The sequence below is a fragment of the Balaenoptera musculus genome, chromosome 8 (assembly GCF_009873245.2).
Source record: "Balaenoptera musculus isolate JJ_BM4_2016_0621 chromosome 8, mBalMus1.pri.v3, whole genome shotgun sequence".
In the NCBI taxonomy this organism is placed as follows: Eukaryota; Metazoa; Chordata; class Mammalia; order Artiodactyla; family Balaenopteridae; genus Balaenoptera; species Balaenoptera musculus.
The window spans coordinates 61875264-61892049 of NC_045792.1; the positions used below are offsets into that span (position 1 = coordinate 61875264).

The 16786-nt window shown below is 39.1% G+C and overlaps 1 protein-coding gene across 4 annotated transcripts in view; it reads right to left on the reverse strand.

Annotated features, from left to right (window-relative positions):
* The window catches only part of RIC3 (RIC3 acetylcholine receptor chaperone), a 47200-nt gene that overhangs the window by 18563 nt on the left and 11851 nt on the right, over nucleotides 1–16786 (reverse strand). For all 4 annotated transcript variants that reach the window (XM_036860902.1, XM_036860901.1, XM_036860906.1 and 1 more), the window contains exons 2-3: nucleotides 1315–1541; nucleotides 232–307 (exon numbers count right to left, since the gene is read on the reverse strand). In XM_036860902.1, coding sequence (XP_036716797.1) covers nucleotides 232–307; nucleotides 1315–1541 — 303 coding nt within the window. The remainder of the gene's footprint in view (nucleotides 1–231; nucleotides 308–1314; nucleotides 1542–16786) is intronic.

The window sequence follows — 16786 nt, forward strand, 5'->3', positions numbered from 1 at the left end:
TAAAAAAGTGAACTGGTGGTTGTGTACTTTTTATAACTATCTTTCCCTCAAAAGCCCAACATCAATACGGAAACTTGAGAATTCCCAGAGCTAAGGTAAAAATCGGCATCAGATTAATTTGGGACAACTTCTGAGAAATGCTTTTAAGACATATCCACAGATTGTCCCTCTGGCTGTATTACAGCTGTCTGACTCAATGAAACTTATAAATATACTGAAAGGGGCACTTACTAATTTTCCTGTGGGTGCTTCCAGGTGTGGCAGTAGAGCACTTCCGATCCTCTGCAGTACTTTTCCCCTTTGAGAGCTGAGAATTGAAGGAGGTACAGTACATCAACAGCAGCTCAGAACCTCAAAGTCATGGAACCCCTCATATTAAATGGGAAAAAAAAAAGGTTGGGAGAAAATCAAATCAAATAGCAACATTAGAGAAACATCTCAAAAAAAAAAAAAAAAAGCCAACAGAAGGTTTCCAAGTAAAAAATTATCAAGGTCAAGGCACAAGAAAAAAATCTCTTCACAAGCCATCTGCCTTGCCCATGCTCATCCAAGACTCAACCTGGGCTGCCTGCAGAATTCCTAGGCAAGAACGAAGTCACCTCTTACTCTAGCTAGGAGGGCAGCCTCCTGCCTCTACTTACAGTGCCCAGGCCCAGGCCCGTGGCTGGCCAAAGCCTGCCTGGAGGCAGAACTTAACTGACAGTCTACTTTTCAAAGGACCCAAATCATATCTCCCCAGAGCTGGGAAATATCAGGCTTAGTTTCAGGACACGGCAGTTCTGTTTCAGGAGAATTACTACAACTGATGTTAAAAACAGCACCTCATACTCCTGGGGGTAAAAGGAGTAAAAAGTGGTGTTGGTACAGTCATTATTTGGCCTCACAGTGGCTACCTGGAAATCATTATGCCGATCCTGGTGATAAAGTTCTTCTTAGAATATCTTTATGCCTTTACAGTTTGCAAAGATGCCCAATCAAGAAAAAATTGGGGCAGGGTCGGGGTAGGGTAGGCTTTGAACTTTATTGCTCAGTGGATTAGGAACTAGAAGATTCAGGTTCAAGTCCTGGTTCTGCATTTTTAGTTGTGAATTCTGGGGCAAATTGTTTAGGTTCTGAGTGAAGATTTTCTCATCTGTAAAACTGAGATACGTGACAGCTATCCTAGGTACCTCATAAAGAGGAGGCAAGATTTAAAGAGATGATTGATTTGAAAAAGGGTTATGAACTATAAAGGGTTTTAATGCTGACAATGATTTTTATTATGATGATACTGGATTTTCATTGATGTAATATGATCAGGATGACACCACTTACCTTAAATAAAATGTATAGTATATATAAAAAAATCCCAAAACCGTAGATTGGAATAATCTGCCCCATCAGGCCTCTTCCACTACCTCCTCCTCCAGTGCCTCCACCTGGTCCTTTAGCCTTTGCAAAGGCCTCTGCAAGGTGAGACCTCTGGAAGCGAGCCCCAGAGGTCTGGCCATCTGAGGGTGCCTGGTGATGATGCATCATAGGTGGAAATCGACCCAACTTCCCTGAGAAAATAAATTAATCAGTCTTTATTACTTCTACTATTTTAAATATGGCTATTAGGAAAACACCTCACGCACTGAGATACATGACAGAAGTCAACTCAAACAAGTTTAGGAAAAAACTGGAACTTGATTATAAGGATATAGAGGCATCACAAGAGTATCACACATATAATAAATATCATGTGGCAATCTCTAGCTGTTCACCAAACCCATTTTCTCTTCCTTTTGGGTCCACAGGTGGATAACATTTTTTAGCTTCCCATACACTTAAATGTGGCCGTGTGACTGAGTTCCAGACAAAGCAATGTGAATGACAGGTGCTAGTTCAAGGCCTGGCCTATACAACGTCCCATGTATTGAACTCCATGTTCATTTCCTTTCTGCAGGCTGGATGCTAACACCTAGGGAGACATTGGAAGTCGTGTTGAAAATGGCAGAGCCTCCATCAACCCGAGTTCCTGAGTAACTGTGTGGCACAGAGCCCTCCACTGCCACCACCTCACCGACTTAGAACCATCTGGACCTGTTTATGTGAGTGAGAAATAAACTTCTATTGTGTTAGGGCCATTATACACTTTGGAGTCTATCTATTAGAGTAGTTAGCCATCCCTAATTAATACACATAAGGAAATGCAATGTGATCTCAGAAGAGAACGCAATCAGAAACAGGAAAGCCATCAGGATACAAGACAGCTACTCTCACATTCTACTTCAATCGTTCTCCCTCTCTGTGGGGCCAGAGGGCTTTTTTCTCTGTTCCTCTGTGCATATCTTCCTCATTCTCATTTCTCCGCCAGCATTTCTCTAGCTTCTCTGTGAACATAAAGGAAGATGTTCACCCCCAAACCCCTCAATCTGCATGCCCTTCAAGGGGCCAGCAGAGACTGGTCATAATTCCAAATTCCCTGCAGTAGGTATATCTGAAGTGTTTTCTAAAAGCTATGTGGAATTTCATATTTGTATCTACTCCATTTTGATTCTACATTCTAACAGTTACAGAGATCAAAGTTACTCAAACTGTACTCAGCTTGGGTAGGTATGCAGCACTTTCCAATCAGCTGTAGCTGAGCAGACAGGATTCATGTAGTACAAACAGGGTCACAGGGGCTCAGCCCTGTGAGTGAAGTGCAGGGCTTAGAGAAAGGAGCGTGCATCAGTTTTCTCACATTTTTTTCCTCCATCAGGGGCAGCCAAACATTAACGGCATCAAGCCTCCTTCAAGTCACAGGTGAGAAAGAAAGGAAAGACATCTCTTCAAAAGGCCATGTAAACAGGCTTGTGTGGATAATCCATTGACAAAAAACACTAAGGAGCAGAAAGACTTCCCGACTCAGGCTCTAAAAATACAAACTACACAGTAAAAACTGTTGGATTTGACTTCAATAAAATTATGGATTTCTGTTCAATAAAGAATACCATGAACAGGGTTAAGATAGATGACAGACAAGGAAAAGCTTCTGCAACGTCTAAAATTGACAATGGATTAAATCTCTAGCACAGACAAGGAATTCCTACAATTTGATATGAACATCAGAGGAAACCCAATAGAAAAATGGCCAAAAGATATGAGTAGGAAACTCACAGAAAGAGAAGTTCAAATGGTTAACAAGTACATAAAGAGATGATCAAAATAAAACCAACGAGAAAAATACTAATTAAAACAATGAGCTAGCACTTATACCTATCAGAAGGGCAAAAATTAGAATGGGGGGTAATAGTAGGTACTGTCAAAGATGTGGGGAGGCAAGAACTCTCATGCATTATGGGTAAGAGTGTAAACAGACACAGCCATTCTGCTAAGTGATCTGGCTGCACTTAGTGACATTAAAGCTACATCCTATTATCCAGTGATCCTACACTGGTGGATAAATTCCAGAGAAATTCTCAAATAAGGCTGTCTGTATCCAAATTCAAACTATATACTCTATAGACCTGTGTGAGAATGTTCACTGTGATGATGTTGTAGCAGGGAGCCTGAAGTAACTTTGATCTCTGTAACTGTTAGAATGTAGAATCAAAATGGAGTAGATACAAATATGAAATTCCACATAGCTTTTAGAAAACACTTTAGATATACCTACAGCAATATGAACATATCTTAAAAAGCACAGCATTGAAAAAAATAAGCAAATACCATATGTAAGCTAAAGACACACTATAATTATACTACATATCTTTCAAGCAAATATGTAGGTATAAGGACATAAAACAAACACATTAGAGTGGGTGCACATGAATGGAGAAAGGAATGGGCATGTGGAGTGAAGGTAAAAGGTTAAAAAGAAAGTAACGAAATAAGAAAGCAACCTTGCACTGGTGATGTTAATCAGGGGCTATGAACTGAGGACTATCTTCAAGTCAACTCTCTGCTCCTGAGGTGAGAGAGATGGTGGGTGGGTGGGCAGGCAAGGAGTGAGACAGCCAGCCACTGGGCCTGGGAGCTGCCCTCTGCCTGTATCCTCTCTCAGCCGAGCTCCACTCCAACAATCCTTTTTTTCCTCTTGATACTGACTTCGGGTGACATGGAAGTTAGAAGAAATGCTTCTTTTTAAGAGGAGGTCAGCAACAGAAGCACAACTTCAGACAGTAGAAGAAAGCAAGCAGGTCACTACTCCTTATTCCGGGTGCTGGTGACTATTTTGCTACTAAACTGTCAAGGATCTTAATATCTTAAATGGTCCTAGCTTTAAGGCTATAATGCACTTTGAACAAATGCCTAGCCAGCATCTAAGAAGCTAACCTTTCCCTTGAGAGAATCTGATATATCGGGTGGTTACTGCTGAATAAACTAGATTTAATATCTGTAGTAATACGTTGTTGAACTTCATTTAACTGTACGGAGAAGACTGTTCTCAAAACTTGGCATAAAACAAAATATAAAAAATTAAAACCAAATAATGGCACAAAAGGCATTATTTTGCATTTCTAAAATTGAAAAATGATGATGATGCTAAACATCACACATATGCCCCCAAAACTTTTATAGATCTGTCAGCCAAGAAGATTTATTGGACCACTATTATGCTCAGGACTCTGTGCTGTAGGCAGGAAAGGAGGAGAACCATAAATGAAATGGAAACAACGGTTCCCACATGAAACAATGCTTTTAAAAAGTAGTATATCCAAAACAAACAGCAAAAAAGGAACAGGGTACTATGGATCTTATTCCTAGACAAACTAAGTGTCTAAGTATTGAAAGAATGCAAAAAAAAAAAAAAAAAGGAGAGGAATCAGACGGGATCAATCATTGAAGGGAGTGAGATTCAGAATAGAAGAGAAGCAAAGGCACACTAGGAGAAAAGGGGACTGTGTGCAATGAGAAAAAGATGAGAACAAAGAAATAAGAACAAAGAATAAATAAGGTTAACTACCAAATCCATTAAGAGAAGTAACAAGAGATAAGGAGAGGAAAGTAGCGGTGGGTTAAATGTTAACTTGTGTCATATAAATTTAATACTGTGGGTCTAGGATCAGGGAAACGATTCAATCAGAAGGGTGTCTGAGGAGGATTATTCCAGCAGTTGAGTAAGGACCTAACAGAGAAACTAGGGTCTGGGAGATCAGCCAGAAGACAGCTATAGCTATAGAAAGGAAAGGATGGGTCCAAGGGCTTTTACCATGTAATGATCAGCAACATTTAATAATGAATGCGGAGTGGGGGATTGGAAAACTCGAAGGTTGGTTTAAGATACTAAGAGAAGACAATGAGGAAAACTGGGAGGGCTTATGGTTAGGGGAAGACTGAACACCTATTTTTCACATGTTAAATTCTAGGTGTTGTTGGCATATTCAGAGGAAATTTTTATTAGACTGTAGTTAGGCTTGAGAAGAAACTCTGAGCTACCTAAATGACAAAGCTAATTAAAATTGCATGAACAGTTCCCATACCAAAAAAACTGGAGGGGTATGTGTACTTATATGCAAAAATACGAAGAAAAGAAAACTGTGCTGGTCAAAGAAGACCAGAAGCAAACCAGGATCATAAAAGTCAAAGGAGGATAGACTTTAAAGCAACTGAGAAATCTAGAACAAACTGATAAAAGACTAATGGCTATCCCTGTTTTTAGACACAATGTATTCTTGGGAAAAGGATGGCCATCATATGTAATCTTGACTGTCCACCTATTTGGACAATAACAGAAACCAATATCCTACAAAGCATCATAGAATCTTCAGAGTCAGAAAGAGGCTTAAAAGTCATCCAGCCTCTCAACAAATGCTATGGGGACAAGACATCCACATGCAAAAGAATGAAGTTAGACCCCTACCTCACACCATATTAAATTTCTAAAAATTAACTGAAAATAGATTAGAGACCTAAATATAAGAGCCAAAACCATAAAAGTCTTAGAAAAAAAATAAACATAAATCCTTGTGACATTAGATTAGGCACTGTTTTCTTAGATATGACACCAAAAGCACAAGCAACCAAAGGAAAAATAAGTGGACTTCATCAAATTTTAAAACTTTTGTGTGGCAAAGACACCATCAAGAAAGTGAAGACAACCCACTGAATGAAAGAAAACATCATATATCTGATAAAGGTCGAGTATCCAAAATATATAAAGAACTCTTACCACTCAACAGAAAGACAACCCAACTAAAAATGAACAAAATATCTTAATAGACATTTTTCCAAAGAAGATATATAATGGCCAACATGCACATGAAAAGATGTTCAACATCACTAGCGATCAAAGAAATGTAAATTAAACCCACAATGAGACAGAACTTTACACCCACAGGATGCTATAATCAAAAATACATAATCGATGGGACTTCCCTGGTGGCGCAGTGGTTAAGAATCTGCCTGCAAATGCAGGGGACACGAGTTCATGCCCTTGCCCGGGAAGATCCCACATGCCACGGAGCAACTAAGCCCGTGTGCCACAACTACTGAGCCTGCGCTCTAGAGCCCGAGCTCTAGAGCCCACGAGCCACAACTACTGAGCCCGTGTGCCACAACTACTGAAGCCCATGCGCCTAGAGACCGTGCTCTGCAACAAGAGAAGCCACCAAAAAGAGAAGCCCCCACTTGCCACAACTAGAGAAAGCCCGTGTGCAGCAATGAAGACCCAACACAGCCAAAAAATAAATTAATTTAAAAAAAAAGACATAATCAAAAGTGTTGGCGAGGATGTGGAGAAAATGGAACTACTGTACTCTGCTGGGTGGGAATGTAAAATAGTGCAGCTGCTTTGAAAAACAGTCTGGCAGTCCCTCAAAAAGGTAAACGAAATTTCCATATGACCCAGCAATTCTGCCCTTAGGTATATACCCAAGAAGAATATGCTCACACAAAAACTTATGTACAAAAAAGATCTTGCTGTGATTTATGTTAAAGAGTGTTCTTCCTATGTTTTCCTGTAAGAGTTTTATAGTGTTTGGTCTTGCATTTAGGTCTTTAATCCATTTTAAGTTTATTTTTGTGTATGGTGTTTTTTATATATATATATATATATATATATATATACATACACACACACACGCACGTATGTGGAATCTAGAAAAATGGTACAGATGAACCTATTTACAGGGCAGGAATAGAGATGCAGACATAGGGAACAGACGTGTGGACATGGTGGGGGTTGGGGAGGGAGGGTGGGATGAACTGGGAGACTGGGATTGACGTCTGTGCATTGCCATGTGTAAAACAGATAGCTAGTGGGAACCTGCGGTATACCGCAGGGAGCTCAGCTCGGTGCTCTGTGGTGATCTAGATGGATGCGATGGGGGGTGGGGTGGGAGAGAGGTCCAAGAGAGAGGGGATATATGTATACATATAGCTGATTCACTTCGTTGTACAGCAGAAACTAACACAACATTGTAAAGCAACTATACCCCAATTAAAAAAAAACACTTTTGCACAAATGTTTAAAGCAGCATTATTCATAATGGCCAGATGTTCATCAGCTAACAAATAAAGATGTGCTATATCCATACAATGGAACAGTATTTGGCCATAAAAGAGGAAGGAAGTGCAGACACATGCTACAGTATGGATGAACTTCGAAATCATAATCCTAAGTGAAGAAAAGCCAGTCATGCAAGACTACATATTATATGATTCCATTAATATGAAGTGTTCAGAATAGGCAAATCCATAGAGACAGAGAGTAGATTTGTGGTTGCTTGCTGGGGGGAGGTAGGGAGGGTGGAGAGGGGGCAGAGGAGAGTGACTGCTAATGGGTATGTTTTTTTTTTTCTTGAGGTGTGATGATTCTGATGATGGTAGTACAACTTCGTGACTATATTAAAAGCCACTGACTGTGCACTTTAAACAGGTAAATTGCACGAGATGTTATTTATCTCTCAATAAATTGGAAATTTTTTAAAAGAGTTATCTAGTGGTGGTCTTGACTCTGCTGAATACCATCAAACAGGAAACTCAGTACTTCCCCCCACAGGAAGCCCATGCCACCTCTATACAGCTCTGATTGTTAGAACTGTCTTCTTTATATTGAGTTAATGGGTGAGCAATGGGAGTAAGAAAGGAAGTGTGATATAGGGTTTCAAAAAGCAATACTAAATGAATGGTGATGTGGCAAGAAGGAGAGAAACATTAAAATTGATTTTAAAAGAGATTATTGATAAAGAGATTGTAGACTAGAATCAAAGAAGCACTGAAAAAGTAGAGAATACTATTTTCAAAGGTAGGAGGGGGAACTGAGAGCAATGGAAGAGACAGGCTAGATGGTAAAAATATGTTTTATAACCTAGGAGAAATCTGTGCATTTTATATTCAATGTAATAGTTCACATATTTACTACTGAACACTTAACAACGTGCCAGGTACTGTGCCAGACACTGAGATTAAAATGATAAATAAAACAATTCCTGTATTTAAAGAGTTTATGGATAAGAAGTATAGTTACAACATGGTAACTGTACTGTAACCATCAAATCCAATGGCTTTTACTCAGCTCTCACTCTTAAGACTCCTCTCCTACACAAGAAAGTGATTACCACAAGTCATTCAATAAATATTGGATTAATCTGAACAAATTCTTGTCAAACTTTCCTGCCTTAATATCTGTGGCACATCACTCTCCTGATTTCTTCTTTCCCCACTGACTAGTCCTTCAACCTATTTCTTCCCATCTCTTTTACTGGTTCTTCTTTAATCCCCTCTCCCCAAGGTTTTGTTTCAACCTTTGTTCTTTCCTTATTCTTCTTCCTTTGGTAAACTCATTCATTCTCAAGGCATACACTATAATGTCCAAAATGTATAGCTCTAGTTCTGACCTTTCCTCCAAGCTCTTATCTCTTATCTCTAAATCCCATTAATATATATGTCCTTTTGTGTGTCTATCAACTCAAACCTAAAAATGAAACTAATTTTCACCTTCCAAAACCTGCTCTCCTCCTGTATTTCTTTTCTTTGTAGAGTCACTCTCTCAGACCTTTAGGCTTCAGACCTATAACCTCTGCCACCTGTGACCAAGGGTACACTTGAGATGGCAGGCTAGGGTCAGAATGCTGAATTTGGAACAGATTTTTCTCTTCATAAAGTTAACTGTTCTCAATAGGGAGCAACCTCACCTCTTGGATCTTGGTATCACCATGTTTCTTAGAACTGAACAGCCCAGAATGCCTAAAAAGTCAATGGCTAGCAAACACTTGGAGATGTCTAGCTGAAATGATTTTTTAAGAAAACAATTTTAAAGAAAATACTCCAAGTGTACAAAAAACTACAGATGATAATACACGAGCACCTGTATACCTACCTACCACACAGATATAACTGGAGCCCCTTATGTCTCTTCCTCCCACCCTCACTGAAATAGCCACAACTCCGAATTTGGTTATTACTAGAATATGTGCTTTTAGATTTTACTATGTAAGTATACATCCATGAACAATATACAATATTGACTGAGTATTTTTTTTCCCTAAAATCTAGTTATTAATTAATTATATTTTGGGGGCCTGTGTTGGGTCTTAGTTTCTGTGCAAGGGCTTTCTCTAGTTGTGGCAAGCAGGGGCCACTCTTCATCGTGGTGTGCGGGCCTCTCACTATCGCGGCCTCTCTTGTTGCGGAGCACAGGCTCCAGACGCGCGGGCTCAGTAGTTGTGGCTCACAGGCCCAGTTGCTCCGCGGCATGTGGGATCTTCCCAGACTAGGGCTCGAACCCGTGTCCCCTGCATTGGCAGGCAGATCCTCAACCACTGCGCCACCAGGGAAGCCCATTGACTGAGTATTTTAAAACTTTATATTATGAATGGATGGTGGTGATGGTTGTATACCAGTGTGAATGTACTTAATGCCTCTGAACTGTATATCTAATGGTTGAAATGATAAGTGTTATGTATATTTTAACCACAATTAAAAAAAAAACTTTATATTACAGTATCACACTATACTGATGTTTCTGCAATTCCTTTTTGCCTTTTTCTGGCAAAATGTATCCAGTTAATACATGCAACTAGTTCATTCACTCAAACAGCTATATAACATCTCCTTGTATATCTATATCACAATTTTTCACTATTACAAATGTTCTACTTTATAGCTACATTACAAAAAGGATTTGTGGGGTTTTAATTGAAGTATAGTTGGTTTACAATGTCATGTTAGTTTCAGGTGTACAGCACGGTGACTCAGTTTTTTTTTTTTTTGGCTGCGTTGGGTCTTTGTTGCTGCGCGCAGCAGCTACTCTTTGTTGTGGTGTGCAGGCTTCTCACTGCGGTGGCTTCTCTTGTTGCAGAGCATGGACTCTAGGCACACAGGCTTCAGTAGTTGTGGCTCGCGAGCTCAGTAGTTGTGGCTTGCAGGCTCTAGAGTGCAGGCTCAGTAGTTGTGGCACACAGGCTTAGTTGCTCTGCGGCATGTGGGATCTTCCCGGACCAGGGCTCGAACCCGTGTCCCCTGCATTGGCAGGCGGATTCTTAACCACTGCACCACCAGGCGAAGTCCCAAGTGATTCAGTTTTATATGTATACATACATACACACACACATACACACACACACACTTTTTCAGATTCTTTGCCCTTAGGTCATTACAAAATATTGAGTATAGGTCTCTGTGCTATACAGTAGGTCCTTGTTGGTTAATCTGTTTTCTATATAGTAGTGTGTATATGTTAATCCCATACATATGGTACTATATACACAATGAAATATTACTCAGCCATAAAAAAGAATGAAATAATGCCATCTGCAGCAACATGGACAGCCCTAGAGATTATCATACTAAGTGAAGTAAGCTAGACAGAGAAAGACAAATATCATAGGATATCACTTATATGTAGAATTTTAAAAAAAGATACAAATGAACTTATTTACAAAACAGAAACTCAAAGACATAGAAAAATTTATGGTTACCAAAGGGGAAAGCAGGGAAGGGTGGGATAAATTAGGAGGTTGGGATTTGTGATTTTGTTTTTTAATTGCTTTAAAACAAACAACTAAAGAGATCAGAACATTAAAGATACTAGAACATTAAAATTGCAGACCTTCCAAAATAGAAAACAGCTGTGTTCCCTATCTCTATATGTACTTAAGTATTCTATTAAATGGACTTGACTAAATCCCAATTGTTTATTGAAAGCTTTCCCCATATTTAGGTTTATTTAATTATTAAAATTTCACTTAGCAAATCATTTAAGCTTGACTAAAAACTTAATGGATTTTACAGAGTGCAGCTCTACTTTCCCTTGTTAATAACCATCCCTATTGCTAAAAACAAAAACAGAAACTCTAGCACTGTTAACAAAAGAGCTTTCTGAAAGCAACATTAAACCATTTGCAGCATTTCATTCTTAGGGCAAATAAATCGATAAAGAACTGGATGTGTTTATATTTCTGATTACCACAGAACAAGAAAGGTCTTAATGTAGCCAGTACTCTAAGATACGAAAGCTTCTCCCTAAATACTGAGAAAGTTCTTGAGGTCATATTTAATTCAGCATTACTTAAAGTGGAGGCTCCAACAACAGCTGACTGTTTCTTCCTCACCAGTCTCCTCCAAGGGCCCATCTTATCGCATTCCCCTCCTACCTAACTCTACTTTGCTGACCACTGCTTTAATGTTTTCTGCTTGTCTAATCAGATTTTTTTCTTCATCTTTTACCAACCTCCCCACTCCCAATTCATCCTACATATTATTAAAAGAGATATTTGTGTGTCTAAGTTGCTTAGCACAGGGCCTAGTCCATATATTCAACCCATGTTAACTATTACTGTTTGTTACCAGAGTAATCTTCCTAAAGCATAATTCTAACTGGTCTTGCCATTCCTTTGATCAAAAGCTTTCAACGGTTCCCATAATGACAAGAGACTGCATCACACAGGAGACAGCAGAGGGAAGTATCAATAAAGTGAGTACCACCTTTTCAGTCAGAGTTATTAAGATCCTCGCTGTGTGTCCAACTATTTAAGTGGAGGTTAAATTAACCTTACTAGAGCTCATTTTCATCATCTATAAAATGGCTATCATGACACCTACTTCTCAGGGTTGTTACAAGGGTTACAGATTAAATAAGATAACATATACAAAGCTCCCAGCACACACAGTATTTAGCAAATTCTGATTTTTCCCTCCCTACAAAGTGAACTCCTAAACAACTGAATTCCATAATCTAGCCCAAAAGTACCTCTTCACGCTTCTTTCCCATTACATAACTCCTGATTCAGCCAAACTAGACTTCTCACCATGCTTTGAGCCTGCCTTGTGATTTCTTATCTCTCAGCCTTTGCTTACTCGAATGGTTTTGCTTTTCCCTCCAAGTCCACATATCTAAATCCAGCCTATCCTAAGCCCAGGCCAAATACTGCCCTTGTCCCTGAAGCATTTTCTCTTATCATCCCCATTGCTTAGAATACACTGTCTGAACCTCTTTAACTGCACTTATCACACCTGGCCTTATTCAAGAGTTCTATTTATGTGTCTTACATCCTCTATTTGAATGGATTGGAACAGAAATGGGTAACATCTTCCACTAAGTACCATTTCTACCCAATTTTAGCTAGTGCTGATTAAAACCTACAAATCACACCTGAGAATAAGAAAAGCAGCCTCTGATACCCAGGAGCTGGCCTGGTGTTGCTATGCGCTGGCCTGGCACTCACAGTTAGGTCTTGGTGTTCTCCTCTTACACATAAGCAATTTCAGACATGAACATCAGACAAGACCATTCTGTGACCATGATGGATCAGACAAAAAAAATAAGAACACTGTGTAATCTGTCTGAACACACACAAAACATGAACACCGCCCAAACCAAAAAAATATCAAATAGCCCCTATTGCTGGATGATGAGTGACTGCTGCTTCTTTGCCAATTATAGCTATAGCTTTTCTTTAGACTGCTCTCTCTTTACATAAACTCTACTAAGATACCCACTCATAGAATTTGCCCCACTTTCTGACAGCACCCGATCCACAGCAAAGCCCGACATCCTTAAACCTCCCTCACAATCACCTAACACAAGCCTAAATCCTATAGTAAGACTTTTCTAACACTCTTACTGAGATGCTGCGTGCTTCCTCATGGTGTGCATCCTCCTTTGCTGCAACAAGCAATAAACCCAATTTATTCAACTGCAGGTGCATTCCTGGTGCTCTGTGGCTGAAGGACAAACTATGAACTTCTTTAATAGAAGTCTAGTATTTTCTTTATGCTTACAGGGCATGCTCTGGGTCTTGCATGCTATACACTTCGTTGAACTGATCTGAATGACTTACACTAGGCCTGCTGGCCTTGCTGTAATCTCAAGACCCAGCCCAGTCACTCTCAGAGCTAAAAATAGTTTTTTACTTCATTATCCTGAGTGTTTTCAATTTCACAGTTTTGAGAATAGAAAATGGCAGTCAGACTGATTGAGGTGCCCCACACTCAACCACCTCTGAGTTTCTGAAATTGAAAAAGTGTCTAATTTACATGCATTCACAGACTCTCAAATTGTCTCTGCTCCTCTTTGCACACTTTCAGAGTAGATGTCTGATGTTTCATTAAGTGAAAAAGTAAAGGACCAAAATAATACATTTGTCTCAGGCACCTACATACCAACACATAAAGAGCTAATTTAAGGTAACAAAGAATTACATATATATGTGTGTGTTACATATGTATGTATAAATATGTATACACACATATATGTATATGTGTGTGTATGTATTTTCACATCTTGGAGAGCTTCAGACTCAGTGAGCATGACTCACTTGAGGAGAACATGGTGACAAAAAGAGTCTGAACTATTCCAGAGGAACAGGGTTACTGGGTAGGGGCTGGTAAGGAACCGTGTTTACAGGCATTCAAAGTGAGACGCTCAATAGAAAACACAGGTGGGCAGGGTCAGCAGGAGAGATGCCGAACGTAACATTACTACAGGAGCCCTCCAGGCCCCAGCCAATGGAGGTGGAAGGTAGGACTCTCTTGAAGCCAATTCTAGCACCAAAGCAGCACACTGTCACCTTGGAGGGCTTCAACTACTCTGGAACCTGTTCAAAGTCCCAGTCAGCTAACCAGGAACAAATGACAAGTTCCTGAGCTAGTATGCTGACATCTTCATGTTTCAAAGGTACATAAAGTGAGTCAGGGAATGGTTACTCTGGCTAAAGAAGAAACCTGTTGGTGAAATGAAAGGAGAACCATAGGAGAAAGAGATCATGCCATCTTAGAATCTGTGGCAAAAAGGTAGGGGTTGTGTGGCACAGGTTCTAGGAAGGCAGAATTAAGAAGTCCTGAGAACAGAGACACGTGGTTCCATTGCATGAGACTCTAAGAAGAAAGCTCTTAAAATGCATTTTTGCTTGGGCATTTAAAAAATTCTTAAGCAGGTGGGGAAGGCAGAGGAAAACAGTAGATGTACTGGTAGCTATTCTAAAAGAACAAAAAATGAACAGAAGAACACATCAGCATGAAAGAGTAGCAAGACTTGGAAGAACCACATGAGGAGACCAAGGTCCAAAACAAATTAAGGTTTACAAAAAGGCTAGCAAGGGCTTCCCTGGTGGCGCAGTGGTTGAGAATCTGCCTGCCAATGCAGGGGACACGGGTTCGAGTCCTGGTCTGGGAAGATCCCACATGCCGCGGAGCAACTGGGCCCGTGAGCCACAACTACTGAGCCTGCGCTCCGCAACAAGAGAGGCCGCGATAGTGAGAGGCCCACGCACCACGACGAAGAGTGGCCCTCGCTTGCCACACTAGAGAAAGCCCTCGCACAGAAACGAAGACCCAACACAGCCAAAAATAAATAAATAAATAAATAAACGTGAAACCTTTAAAAAAAAAAAAAAAAGGCTAGCAAAAGCAAAAAGGGTATTTTTGGAGTGAAAAGGCAATTTGCTTGATGATAAAATGTAATGCTGAGAAAGCAGAATTTCTCAACCTCTATTTTGCTTCCATATTCTCTACCAAAGGGTATGAATTTGGGGTTAAATGGGAGAGAATTAACAATCCTAGAGGGAAAAAAAGTCCCAGATGGGTGAGGAGGATAAGATCAAGTCTGTTCACTAAATAATTTCTACCAGGAAGACTGGTAAAACCTGCACATAAGGTCACTGAACTAAAGAAAGTTTTAAGAAATTATATTGATAAAAAGAGAAATCTTGAACGAATGGAGATAGACAACCATTGTTCCAGTTTGCAAAAAGCAGAAGGTGGATAGTGGACTTTTCAACTATAGAGAAGTGAACACTTCTTGGGCTCAATTCTAAAAAGGATTCTTCCTTTTTTTTTTTTTTTTTTTGATGGAGTGGACATGGAAGGGAAGAAACTTTTTTTCTGGTTATAAAAGAAAAAAAACGCATACCTATAGAAAATTGAGAAAGTAGAGAAAAGTATAAATAACAACCACCCATGTTTCCATGACCCAGAAATAACCACTGTTAAGATATTGACCTACTTCTTCCTAGTGAATACATACAGTGAATATATCTTTACTTTTCATTTATAGTATACAATTTTCCCATATTATTTAGAACTCTTCATGAGGAGAAGAAACAGAAAAGGAGATCCACAATGTATTAAAAGAGATTATGGCTGAAAAATTCCCAAACCTAAAGAAGGAAACAGATATCCAGATACAGAAAGCACAGAGGGTCCCAAACAGGTAAACCCAAACAGACCTACACCAAGACATATTATAATAAAAATGGCAAAAGTTAAAGACAGGATTCTAAAGGCAGCAAGAGAAAAACAAAGAGTTAATTACATAGGTTCCCCCATAAGGCTATCAGCTGATTTCTCTACAGAAACGTTGCAGGCCAGAAGGGAGTGGCAAGATATAGTCAAAGTCCTGAAAGGGAAAAATCTGCAACCTAAGGTACTCTACCAAGCAGGATTATCATTTAGAATAGAAGGAGAGACAAAGCATTTTTCAGGCAAGCAAAAACTAAAAGAATACAGCAATACTAAAACTATCCCCTAAAAGGAAATATTGAAAGATCTCTAAATAGAAGAATATATAGAAAAGAGAAAATCACAATTGGAAAGCAAATCACCTAAATAAGCCAGTACACAGATTAAAAAAAAATCAAAAAATTTCTGTGAAAGTAATGATAACCACAATGAACAGCAAAACGATGAACATGAAGATGTAAAAGAGGACACCAAAATCATAAAATGTGATGGAGGAGAGTAAAAAAATGTAGATTTTAAAAAATTTCCTTGAATGTGTTTGAGCCTATATGACTACCAGTCTAAGGCAAGTAGATATACAATGGGGTTAACACACTTGAAAAACAGGGTTACCACAAATCAAAAACATAAAATAGATTCACAAAAACCAAAAAGAAGAGAACATAAGTATAATACAAAAGAAAATTATCAAACCACAAAAGGAAAAACAACAAGAAAAAGAAAGGGACAAAGAAGAAACATAAAATCAACAGGAAAACAATGTTTAAAATAGCAATAAATACATATCTATCAATAATTACCTTAAATGTCAATGGACTAAATGCTCCAATAAAAAGACACAGAGTGGCAGATTAGATTAAGAAACAAAAGCCTACAAGATGCTGCCTACAAGAGACCCACTTGAGGGCAAAGGACACACATAGACTGAAAGTGAGGGGACAGAAAAAGATATTTCACGCAAATGGAAATGACAAGAAAGCGGGGGTCACAATACTCATATCAGACAAAATAGACTTAAAACAAAGGCCATAAAGAAAGATAAAGGACACTATATAATGATAAAAGGATCAATACAAGAAGAGGATTTTACGCTCATCAACATACTTGCACCTAATATAGGACCATCCAAATACATAAAACAAATACTAACAGACATAAA